At 56.4% G+C, this 12,224-nt stretch overlaps 1 protein-coding gene across 1 annotated transcript in view; it reads left to right on the forward strand.

The window, feature by feature from the left end:
• HIVEP3 (HIVEP zinc finger 3) overlaps positions 1-11,938 on the forward strand; it is a 179,281-nt gene extending 167,343 nt beyond the window's left edge. Inside the window, exons 6-8 of the mRNA XM_055586202.1 lie at positions 3,999-4,085; positions 8,334-9,232; positions 10,770-11,938. Coding sequence (XP_055442177.1) covers positions 3,999-4,085; positions 8,334-9,232; positions 10,770-11,579 — 1,796 coding nt within the window. The 3' untranslated portion in view covers positions 11,580-11,938. The remainder of the gene's footprint in view (positions 1-3,998; positions 4,086-8,333; positions 9,233-10,769) is intronic.
• Positions 11,939-12,224: the final 286 nt, after the last annotated feature.

Raw genomic sequence — 12,224 nt, forward strand, 5'->3', positions numbered from 1 at the left:
CCTCTCACCCTGTGATGGGGCATGTGCTGAGCTCTCTGCCAAGGCTCCTAGACCCTTCTCAAAGACAAAAACCTTCCAGAGCCAGAGCAGTGAGTGCATCTGAGATAGTGGAATCTCAAACTCTGGGAGGTAGAGAGGGGCTAGTATGGGCGGTGACAGATGGAAGCAGAGCCAGCTCACTCTTGGCTCTCTCTGCATGAGGCAGGACAGTGAGGGAAGCCATGAGACGCTGAAGCTCCCCTGACTCCTCAGACCCTTCAGCCATCAGCCCAGATACCAAAGGAGCTACTCCTCTCAGGGCTCCTGCCTCCGTCCAGCTGCCTCCGTCTCCTCCGTCCCCTTGTCCTTGGGCTCAGACTCGCCAGGCTGCATGAGAGATGAAGCTGGGCCCGGTGGTCTTCAGGGCCCTCCGTCGCCACTACCTGTCTGCACCGGCTACGGAGCCTTCCTGTCCGTCTGTCTGCCTGTCTGTGTCTCCGTCTCTGTGTCAGGCGCTGTGACAGCAGCTCCGGTCCTGGGCGCTAGCCCCGGCTTGTCTCAGTGAGTGAGGCCGGGGAAGGCCCACTGGGATGTCCCTATGGAGGTCTGGGGTCATGCGTCCTCTTCTGAGAAGATTCCCCGAGGCCAGCAGAAGGGCTGTGGTGGGTACAGGCCCTTGCGCCGATCGCCTGCGGACAGAGCTGGCAGTGTGGAGCAGACCTCAGGGGCTGAGAGAGGGTGGTTGGTCAAAGCCCAAAGCCAAATGGGGTAGACACGGTCTTCAGCTGATGCTCTTGGTGGAGGATCCACCTGTGTTCCAGATGCCCATCATTTCCATCCACTTGCCTTTCCTCCTTCATTCCAGGATGGTCAGGTTTGGGGTGAGGGGGCTGGGATGATGTGAAAAGCTGTGAACTCTGCTTGGAAAGCTGAGGCTCTGACCCTTGACAAGGAAATGGTGTCCAGGCCAAAAAAAGACACCTGCAGCCATTTGGTTTGCCTCCTTCAATTCACAGAGGAGCAGGCAGGCCTACAGAGGGGACACTCAGGGAGGGTGCTGGGTAACACTCAGGGCTGCACATCTGCCCCTATGTCCCCATGGCCTATCCCGGCAGCCACTCAGACTCCCAGCTCCTCCCTGCAGCCTCCGGGGCAGGGGCAGAGGAGAAGCTGGTGCCCAGGGGCTGCCTGGCGCCCTCTCCTGGGATTGCTGAGCCCAGACAGACTGGTGGAGGCATTTACATCTCAGCCATCATCTCAGCATCTCTCTCTCCTCCACAACCAGCGTGTGGCTGTGGCAGAGTCTCCCGGGTGCTCAGTGAACACTGACCGTTGGGGTGGAGGGGACACACAGAATGGGAAGGAGGGAGGTTCCACGCAGTGGCATCTGCTGTCTGCCAGGCACGCTCTGTTGCCACTCTACACGCGTTTGTTCGTCCACTTCTCCCAGCATCCCCATGAGGTAGGTACAACTTTACAGTTGCAGAAACTGGGGCTCAAAAGGTTGCCCACATGCCCAAGAACACATAGCTAGCAAGCGACAGAGCCCAGACTCAGACCCAAGGCCACCAAGCTCCTACATGTCTTGGTCTGTCCCACCAGTATGGAGCACACAAGGCACCTGCAGTCCTGAGACCCGGCTCCAGACAGGGCTCTGCGCTAGCTGGCAACGTGGCTTTGGCTGTTTGGTTCTCCGTGATGGTGAACAGGAGCTGTCCCAGAGCATCCCGTCACCTCAGACAGCTGATTATCTCGTCTAGTGACATCATTAGCACCAGGGCCAGGAGTCAGAACAGAAGCAGGAAGACCCTGGACCTGGTAGGGGGTGGGTCACATGGTCTGTGAGGTTCCTCCCAACACTTTACTTCTGTGATGAGAAGAACATTTCCCACTCACGGTTATTACGCACCCATAGTGTGCTCAGCACCTAACTTGGTTGAGTAAGAGACCCAACCCTTCCGGACAGAACAGGTCCAACAATAATGTCATAGCCAAAATGAGCAGTGTGCATGGTCCCCTGGGGTCTGGGGTATTCAGGGGATGGCAGGCTGGTCTCAGAACCTCAGGGGACGTTTGGTCTCTCTGGCCTATGTAACACTGCAGCTGCCTTGACCGCCCCCTGACATCCTGCTCAGGCTTTGCCTACACACAACAGTGGGGCCAGAGGCCCATGATGTTGGACAGGGACGTTGGGGGTCCCCCAGCCCTGGCATGACTCTGGAAGTTATGGCTGTGCTCCCCATTTGGCCAGTAGAAGATCCAGTTTTCTGTCCAGTTAAAGGAAGAAAATCTGAGGGAAAGATGGAGTCACAGACCAGGATGAGCAGGAGGGAAGGGGCAGGAAACAGCTTCTCTCCATCACTGCTGCCCTTGACCTGTACACCTCAGGCAGCCTCAGCTTAAGGCTCCTGTTACCTCTGAGCAAAACTTTAAGGTTCCTTAAAATTCTCAGAATAATTAAGAAAAACCCTTTGGTTCATGCATGGGTGCTGTCTCCCTAGTCACCCACCCATCCTCCCGTTGATCCATGTCTCCCATCCTCGCATCCTAAGAGCTTGTCTTCCTCTCGTCTTCCCATCTTCCCCTCTCGTCTGCCTCTCCGCCTCTCTCCTTTGTCCTCCCACCATCCACCCTTCCATCCTGCCCGTCCTTTCATCCCCCTCTCTGTCTGCCTTCCCTATTGGGTGTGCTGACTCCATCCCTCCATCCAGCCAGCCCTCTCCCCCTTGCCCAGGTGGCCTTCTCTCCCATTCTCCATCTTCTCATCTGTTTAGGGATCTATTCCCCTTCTATCCTTCTATTTATTTTTATCCTCCATCTGTCTGTGCATCTGCTTATCTGCTCATCGAGTATCCCACCCGTCTGTCTGGATTCTTCCTCTTCATCCTGTTTGTCACTCCATATTTCCTCTTACCCACTTCTCCATCCATCCATCTATCTGTCCACCAATCGTTCTATGCATCTGTTCCTGGAGTCCCTTCTTCTCTCTTCCATCTATCTGTTCAAACCTGCTAATAAGATGAGTGAGACAGAGTTCCTGACTCAAGGGCCTTGTGATTTATTATATGAAGGACCATGGAAATATAGCCATCCCTAGAGCAACAGTGAGCACATCACAGTTGGAGGCGATTGGTGAGCCCAAAGGAACATCGTGAGGCATCTGGCCAGCATCCTGAGGCGAGCTGGGGCTCTCCTGCTGGTCCTTTGCAGAGCCCTCCTGCCCATAGGGCTTTGTGACCTGTGAAGTGCTGTGCACATGTCAGGAGGAATCGGTGTTGCAGAGTTTCCCCTGATTCCACAGAGCTTCTGGCTCTGCTCTTCAGCCCACTGTGGACAGAGTCAGCCACCCCCCGAGGGCTTTGTAGTCATGGGGAGAATGGAGCCTTTGCTCAGCCTTCCCTGTGTCCACCACCCTCGGCCATGTCTGCATGGCAGTGACTTTGGAGGCCCAGGAAGGGGACATGACTCTCTAAGGAAGTCAGGACTTGGACCCCAGCCTTGCGGCCCCTAGGTCCCTGTCTAGCAGACTTCACTATGCCTTCTGCCCTTTCTCCATGTCTATTAATAGCAGTAACTTTGTCCTGGTTCCTCCTCCCAAACCCTAAGATCCCTCCCTGTGGGCTGGCCTAGCAGTGGCCTCAGCCAGAAGGACATCCTCAGCACCCACTCCCATGCTAGTTCATGGGCTGGGTCCCTGCTCTCATCGCAGCATTTGAAATGGTCAGTAATCCTGTCACCAGCTCCTGGGCCCAGGGTTAAATCAGAAAAACTTTTGCATATGACTTGTCTTTTAATCTCCTTTTGTTTTTTTTAACCAGCATCTCACTTCCTCATTATACCCTCTGTCCGCTCACAGCCCCTCACCCACCCTACCCAGCTCCTCTGTACCATCGTGCACGGCGGCCGTGGCTGCACCCCTGACCTGAGCACCTGGGCAGAGTAATGTCCCGGCGCCGCCAGGCACCACCCTGGTCCCCTGCCCTCCAGCCATACCTGAGTCTGTTCTCATTCCTTTCCAGGGAATCTGACTAAGCATATGAAGTCGAAGGCCCACAGCAAAAAGTGCCAAGAGACGGGGGTGCTGGAGGAGCTGGAAGCCGAAGAAGGTAATGAATTGCCAACTCCCTCCTCCCCCTCCCCCTCTGCCCACCTTCCCCTCCCTCCCCTGGCCCCCTTGCCCTCCCTCCCCCTCTTTTCTGTCCTCCTTGCCTCTACTCCCCCTCCCCTTCTCCCTCCTCACCCTCTTCCTCACCCTCTTCTCCAGTCTTCCCAAATACAAAGAGACAAAGGCTAAGTTCACGGAACGATGGCACCCACGCCCCTCCTTCTTACAGCACGCTCCTGGAGCCAGAGCACTTGAGCATTGCTAACTGTCACGCAGGTAGAGCACCCGGCACCCGGTGGGTGCTCAGTGAATGTATGGTGGTTACATTAATACATGAGTATTATAGTCAACATCGATTGAGCATCCACCCTGTCAGGCATACTCTAGACACGTGCGTGGTTATCTTGGCAAACCCTCACAATGACACAGTGAGGTACATACTTTTATATGCTCCACACCCACACTCACACCTCCACGCTCTGGACATGGGCTTGGTGCTCAGGTCTTTTAGAGCTAGGGGCTTTCAAGAGACCCAAAGCCAGGCAGACCTGACAGCCCCCTATCACCTCTCAATCCCACCCCACATCCCAGCACCACACCCCAGCCTCAGTCCCCCAGTAGCAAGATTAGAGCCATATTAGGGCCAGTTTCTGTGAAGACAAGGCAGAGTGGAAGGTGAGTCCAAGTCAGCATGTCTGGCTGGGCCCTGTCGGGCCTCAGCATCCAAGAAGGAGGCCAGAGCAGCTCTGGCGGGTAGATAAGCAACCAGAGATATTCCTTCTGCAGTGAGCAAACCTTTGGCCAGATCCCCTAAAATCAGGGTCAAGAGAGTGTGAAAAAGAGAGGTGTGTGTTCCTGTGTCTTGTTTCTTTCTGTTTATCTGATTTGGGAATGTATGTGCAGTCTTAAAAACAAGTTAGGTCATATTTCCTTTTAGGTGAAATGAATCAGCTTTATTGAACAGAATACAGTGAACTCAGAGCTGTGGCCTCCAAAATGAGAATGCGGGGTTACTGAGTTGATCAAGAAAGCACGTCAAGCCATTTACAGATGTCTTATTAAGTCCTCATAACTGTGGTAGAAACTGGTGTCACTCCTTTTTAAACTGAAGACATTTAGTAAAGCTCAAACAGGTTATGGAAGTTGCCTGAGGTCAGACAAAAACCACTCCATGTGGCTCCATGCCACTCCAGTGCCTGGTGGGCTGGACAGGGGAGCTGCACCCAAGCCCAGAGCCCTGCCTGGGTGGGAGGCAGGGTGTGTTCACTAGCACCGCACCAGGGGTCCACTGGGTAAGTTCAGCTTCATTTTCCCAATGAGGCCGAAAATGATGACCAGATGACCTTATTTGAGAATGCATGAAATCAGTGCAATCGTTCTAGAAATAATTCCTGCCAGCACCAGCCCTATTCTAAGTCCTACTCTAGGTGCTAGAGATTCTTCAATGAATGAAATATAGTTCCTGTCCTCAGGAAGCCTGCATTCTAGAGGGGAGCCGGGTAGTGAACAAATGTGGAATAGGGCAAGGGCCTTGGGTATGAAATAAAGCATCCAAGACAGGTAGGGAAGTGTGGGGAGTGACCTCTCTGTTCAGGTGATGTGAGCCGCGAACATGAGGCAGGGGGTCAGGAAGCCATGTGGAGCCTGGGGAAGGGCTCTCTCTGCAGGTGGAACAGCAGGTGCAGAGCCCCCGAGGACAAGAGTCGGAAAGTCAGAGACAGCTGTGGCTGTGAAGGTCAAGGGATGGATTTAGCCGCCTGCTGGAGCGACTGCCCTGACTCTGTACGCAGAGGATGGCCGGTAGGGGGCGCGGCTGGAGGCAGTGATGCAGGCTGAGCACGTGAAACGTGCTGTTAGGTTTTGCTGACACATCAGGGCGGGGGGAGGTGGAGGATGAACGCATAAGAATAAAAGAGCCAAGGATGGTTTCCGAGGTTAATGGCCTAGGAAACTGGAAGGATGGAGTTGCCATTTCCCGCGATGATGAAGATTCGGGGAGGAGCTTGTCTGTTAGACGCGAAGTGGTTGGGAGGTGGCCAGGCCGGCGCTGCAGCCCCGCCCCTGAGGGTGAGGAGGTTGAGCACCAGCGCCACCGTGTGGCCAGACCTCCCCAGCGCCCCGGCGCGCTTCGTTCCACCCGTCCCTTGGCTCCAGAGAGGCGGGACTTTGTGGAGATTGACAGTGAGGGGCATTAGGAGTTGTTGATCAGCAGGGGCCTCTCGTAGAGTTCTGCAAGAGCCCAGATGTGGGGGGCCTGGCGAACCTTGTGCTGGGCAGGGGACTCTTGGCTTCCGTCACTCCTGAGCTGGGTGCCTAGGGCAGGGCACCAGCCCTCTGTCCCTCAGCGTCTTCATCTGTTACAAAGAGACTTTAGGATCTTTCCTGCTGAATATCAGGAGCCGCTGATCCTGACTCCCTGACTGGTAGCACTACCCCTCTGACCTTCAACTGCAGCATGAGATGCTGGCCGTGCTGCCTGTGTGTTGAGGTTGTGGGGTACTTGGGGTGAGAAGAGCTGAGGTTTATTGGGTACTTACTGAGGTTTATTGGGTGTCAGACCCTCACAATCCTCTCAGCAGCTTCATGACGTGGCTTTTATTATTCTTACCCCCCCCCCCCATTTTACAGACACGGAAACTGAACCCAGAGAGAAAAAGTAAATTATTCGACATTGCTCAGTAAGGAAGGGGTGGGACTGAGATTCAAACCCAGACCATTTCCTGCTTCTCGGTGCATAAAAACATTTTTAAACTGGCAGTGTAATGATGTAGGGGTTATAAACCTTAGTCCTGATTCAGCCATTACTTTCTGGGTGACCTTGGGGAAACATTTGCCTGCTCTGGGCATGGGTTTCCCCACAGGTTGACGAGAGGTGAGGCTAGGTGAACTCCTGGGGCTAAAGTCTTAGGGTAAAGCTTTAAGGTATGTTTTGCTCCCCCCTCACGGCCCCTGCTCTGTGGTCCCCAGCCCCTTCCCCTTCTCTGGTCATTCTGCTCCCAGCTGCCAGGAGGTCATGCCCTTGGCCTCCCTTCGCCTGGCAGCTCCACGCCGCAGTTTTTATCTACATCCTCTTGCATGCCGACTGTCATCCATTGTGTGCCTCGTACTGCTGAGTGCTGAGCTGTTTGAAAGCACAAATGCTGGGCTTTCTGGTCCCGGTGCAGCTTGGCATAGTGGGGTCCAGAGAACCATGGTGGTACCAGTGACCTGAGTCAGCTCGTGTGTCCAGCTCTCTTAGTTAGTAGTTGAGTGGGTGCTGACATGAGCTTAGTGTTGGGCCAGCAGGACCCAAATCCCCAGGATCCTGCCAGGTGGGCGAGATGTTAGCGGAGCTCTCCCCAGAGTCCTGATTGCTGCCAACTTCAGAGATGCCCAAACTAGGCCTGCGTCCTGTTAGAGCTGACCCCGCTGGTGGGGCTGCCCCAGCAGAAGTCAGACCAGGAGGCTGGTATTTCAGAGCTCTACTCTCTTCCCCAGCTGGGAGCACCAGGGGTTCTACAAGCACCTTCTCTGGACATGAGTGGCTGGGAAGAGGCCCTCTCCGCAGGCTGAGGTCAGCTTAGCCAAACCTTCCAAGGGAACAGGGCCTGCCACCTGCCAGATGCTATTGTGCCAGGCATCAGCAGCGTGGCCACAGTGGCAGGTGTGTATGTAAACTGACCGTGCCCAGTGCTGCTGGCCCCGCCAGCATGGCTGCTGTATTCCAGAATAATAGATGTCTCCATGAATGTGCTGAGTGGCTACAGTTATTAATATTTGAGCCCTTGATATGTGCCAGGCTTGTGTTTCCTCCTCCTAGCAAACCTTATGAGATGAGACTGTCACATTCATTTAGCAAAGATGGAGACAGAGGCCCAGCAGAGTGACTTAACTTGCTCTTGGTGAAGCCAGGACTGAATACTAACCAAAAAGAAAAAGAAAGGAAGGCCTGTCTTGTTTGCTGTGGTTTGATGCCAGCCCTACTACTTACTTTACCTGGGCAAGGTGAGGTAAACTGTCTCATCTTAGTTCCCTGTCTGTAACATGAAGATAGGAATAGTGCCGACCGGGCAGGATTATTTGCGGATTAGGTGAATTAACGCACATGCAGGCTCTAGAGCTGAACCTTAACATGGTAGATACAAGGTCATTTTTGCTGTTTACAAAGTGTTCCCGTACCCTCAACGATCTTGGCTGTCAGGTGGGGTTTGTGGCACAGAGCAGCGTGGGGGGCGGCTGTAACCTCGGGCCTCCTGTGTCTGTCCCTCAGGAACCAGTGATGACCCATTCCAGGACTCGGAAGGGCGAGAGGGCGCAGAGGCCATGGCAGAGCACCAGTTTTCAGACCTGGAAGACTCGGACTCGGACTCGGACCTGGACGAAGACGAGGATGAGGATGAGGAGGAGAGCCAGGATGAGCCATCAGGCCTGTCCTCGGAGGCGCCCCCGCCTGGCCCGCCAGCCACGCTGCTCGCAGACTCCTCACCCGTTCAGGGCCCTCAGCCCACAGAGGCCACCCGGGGCAGCTCAGTCTCAGAAGCCGAGCGCTCGGCACCCGGCAGCTGCTCCACATCCAGCCAAAGCATCCTGTGCCTCCCCCGGCTGGCACCGGCCCCCCGGGGCCCGGTGGAGAAGGACACAGGCTCGGCCCTGAGCTCCCAGGCCCTGTCCCCGAGGAGGCCGTGGTCCCCAAGCAAAGAAGCAGGCAGCCACCTACCACTCACCCCAAAACACTCACTAACCAAAAGCGACTCGTCTCCCCAGCGACATTCACCGGCCCGAGAGCCACTGGCCTCAGCCCCGAGTCCGCCTGGCTCCCAGAAGGGCCCTCTCCCCTGCGGGTCCCCGAGACTCGAGCTGTCTCCTCTTGCCCTCCACCCCCTGGGAAGGGAACTGCCTCCTCGAGCGCGCCTGCCCCCCGAACGCAAGGGCGCTGCAGACCCAGGCCCCCCCAGACACTCGCCCACCAGGAGATGGTCTCCAGGCCAGGCCGAGTCACCACCACGGTCAGCGCTGCCAGGGAAGTGGGCCTTGGCAGGGCCGGGCAGCCCCTTGGCGGCCGAGCGTGGCCCAGGCTCAGGGCTGGCCCCCCGGGCTCTCTACCCGCCCGCGCCTCTACCTCACAAGCTTCTCGGCAGAAGCCCAGCGGAGACCTACACCTCCACGTGGGTGAGTTGCTGTCCCCCAAGTGGCTGATGGGTGGGGGGCCGCGAGCTCACACCTCCCTGAGCGTCACACCCAGAGCTGGACCCCTGCCGGTTCAGCGGTTACTAATAAGGTGTGCACTGGGCACCACTTACACCAGGCACTGTGCTGGGTGCCTGAAAGCAGTCAGCTGTGTGTCAACAGCAGCGGAGCATGGACTGCGGAGCTGGACTGAAAGAAAGTGAAAGTGGAAGGGTCAGTTGCAGAGTCATGTCCAACTCTGTGGACTGTAGCCAGCCAGGCTCCTCTGTCCATGGGATTCTCCAGGCAAGAATACTGAAATGGGTTGCCATGCCCTTCTCCAGAGGATCTTCCCCTCCCTGGGATCGAATCCAGGTCTTCGGCATCACAGGCAGATTCTTTACCGTCTGAGCCACCAGGGACTACCTGGTAGGTTTTTAATTCTGGACTACCCAGAATTAAATCCGGGTTCTGTCACTTACGAGCAGTGTGGCTTTAGATGTGGTATAAATACTCGTGCCATCTCCTCCCACCCCATTTCCACGTATTCTTTGAGCAGATGGCAGAGCCCAACCAAAATCTCCACGTGTCCAACATGACTGCCTCCAGCAGCCTCCGAGTCCCTTCAGCCAGCTCCTTCCCTTCTTCCCTTCAGCAGCATCACTGTCGCGTCAGCAGTGCCATCTGCCGTCCGTACAGTCCAGCCACCCCATGAGCTTGATCACTGCTGTCACAGCATCACTGCCCCCACCACGGCCACGACCCCCGGCACCGACACCATTATCATCGTCCGCTTACTTTTCCCCTCCCAACACCTTTTCTGTCACTGGAGCGTCACGACCCAACACCTCTACTCACCGCCAACAGCGTCAGCACCATCACTCAAGCTATTCAAGCTCCAGGAGTAGTACCATCCAGGAATCTTAACTTGGTTTTTAATTTGGGGCTCAAGTTAAAATTCCTGGTGGTGAAAAAGTGCAAGTCGCTCAGTTGTATCCGACTCTGTGACTCCATGGACTGTGTAGAATTCCCCAGGCCAGAATACTGGAGTGGGTAGCCTTTCCCCTCTCCAGGGGATCTTCCCGACCCAGGGATCGAACCCAGGTCTCCCGCATTGCAGGCGGATTCTTGGTGGTGGGAGGAGGTTAAGAGCCTGGGGTGGGAACTCATGTTCAAGGGTAAAGTTGGGTCAGTATTGTTTAAGGAACAAGAGAGACAGCAGAACCAAGAGAAAGGGCCAGCGCATGGAAGCCAACAGAATGCGCAGCCCCATTTTCTGAAGACGAACGCGCTGGCCAGAGCGTGGGGACCTTGGTTCCTGAGTGTGCCTATGGCCACTATAGGGCTGGAGACGGCCCATTCCAGAGAGGGCACCCACCCAGGGCGGCACTGTAGGCAAGGGTTGGGACTCAATGGTGGCCCAGCTCAGCCAGGACCTGCTCTGTGATCTCACCAAGCCCCCTCCTCACTCTAGTCCTCAGGGTCTCCAGGTGCCCAGCAGGTAACCCTCGCCTTCCTCTGTCTTCTTTTCTGACCCTAGCAGAAGGCCGAGTCGCCAAGTCCGTCCTGTTCACCTGCTCCCGCTCATCCTCTCTTCTCCCGACCCTTCTCGGCCCCCCATGACTTCCACGGCCACAGCCCGGCCCGGACGGAGAACATCTTCAGCCACCTGCCTCTGCACTCCCAGCGCTTGACCCGCGCCCCGTGCCCCCTGATTCCCATCGGCGGAATCCAGATGGTGCAGGCCCGGCCGGGGGCCCACCCCATCCTGCTCCCCGGGCCCAGCTCGGCCTGGGTCAGCGGCTTCTCGGGGGGCGGAAGCGACCTGACAGGGTCCCGGGAGGCCCAGGAGCGAGGCCGCTGGAGCCCCACCGAGAGCTCGTCAGCCTCTGTGTCCCCTGTGGCCAAGGTCTCCAAATTCACACTTTCCTCGGAGCTGGAGGCCAGGGACTACCCCATGGAGAGGGGGAGGACGAGAGGGGGCCTGGGCAGACCTCCCGACTGGGAGCCCCGTGTGGCCCAAGTGCCCACAGAGCCCACGCCGACGCACAGCCCCCGCACCCCACCAGAGACCTCACCCCGGGCACCCCCAGGCCGCCGGGCAGAGTCCCGGAGCCCCCACCTGGAGTCACCGCGGGTGCCGGCCAACCCTGCGGCCTCCGCCACCCCACCGCTGGACCGCAGCAGTTCCGTGGGCTGCCTGGCCGAGACCGCTGCTCGCTTCCCAGCCCGAAGGAGGAACCTCTCCGGGGAACCCAGGACCAGTCAGGGCTCCCCCCAGCCCTCGGGAAGTGGGGGGTCCGGGGCACCTCCACACCAACCGGAGGACCAGGGGCCCCGGAGCACTTAGCCTCTCCCTTCAGCATCTGGTTTCTGGTGTTTGGCAACAGACTTTTCCAGCCGACTTCCTCGAGTCATCTTGCTGTCACGGGCTCCCTGTCCCATCTGTTGATCTTTCCAAGCAGCTTCTGCTCAGCCCCCGTCTGTCTTATCTTCCCACCTCGTATGCAGTTACCTGTGCCTTTTTCTATGACCTTTTGTTGCTTGAAAAGAAACAACACACACACAGACATAAAAAAAATCCCACGAGGAGACTGAGGCTGTGAATATTTAGATGGGACCTCACCCTGGGCCACTGCGATCAGCAGCCCCGCACAAAGCTGGCAAGAGGCAGTCAGTTGCTGAAAGAAAGGGGATGCACTGAGGGAGAGACAGAGGAAAAAAAAAAAAGAAACTTTTAAAAATATATGAGTAAATGTAAAAGCAAGCACGCCTATGTACAGAGTTTATGGTTCCTATTTATTGCTGCTTCATCCCACCCCAGCTAGTGGCCTCCACTGGCTGCTAGCAGAAGGGTCAGCGGCCCAAGGCAGAGGGACAGGCTGGGAGACTCCATGGGCAGGCCCAGAAAACTCCAACTTTCCTTTTCCAAAGACAAGGTAAATTTTCCTAGGATTTCAACGCAAACTATTTGGAGCAGGTAGAAGGTAGTTGC

Source organism: Bubalus kerabau, chromosome 6, assembly GCF_029407905.1.
Source record: "Bubalus kerabau isolate K-KA32 ecotype Philippines breed swamp buffalo chromosome 6, PCC_UOA_SB_1v2, whole genome shotgun sequence".
NCBI lineage: Eukaryota > Metazoa > Chordata > Mammalia > Artiodactyla > Bovidae > Bubalus > Bubalus kerabau.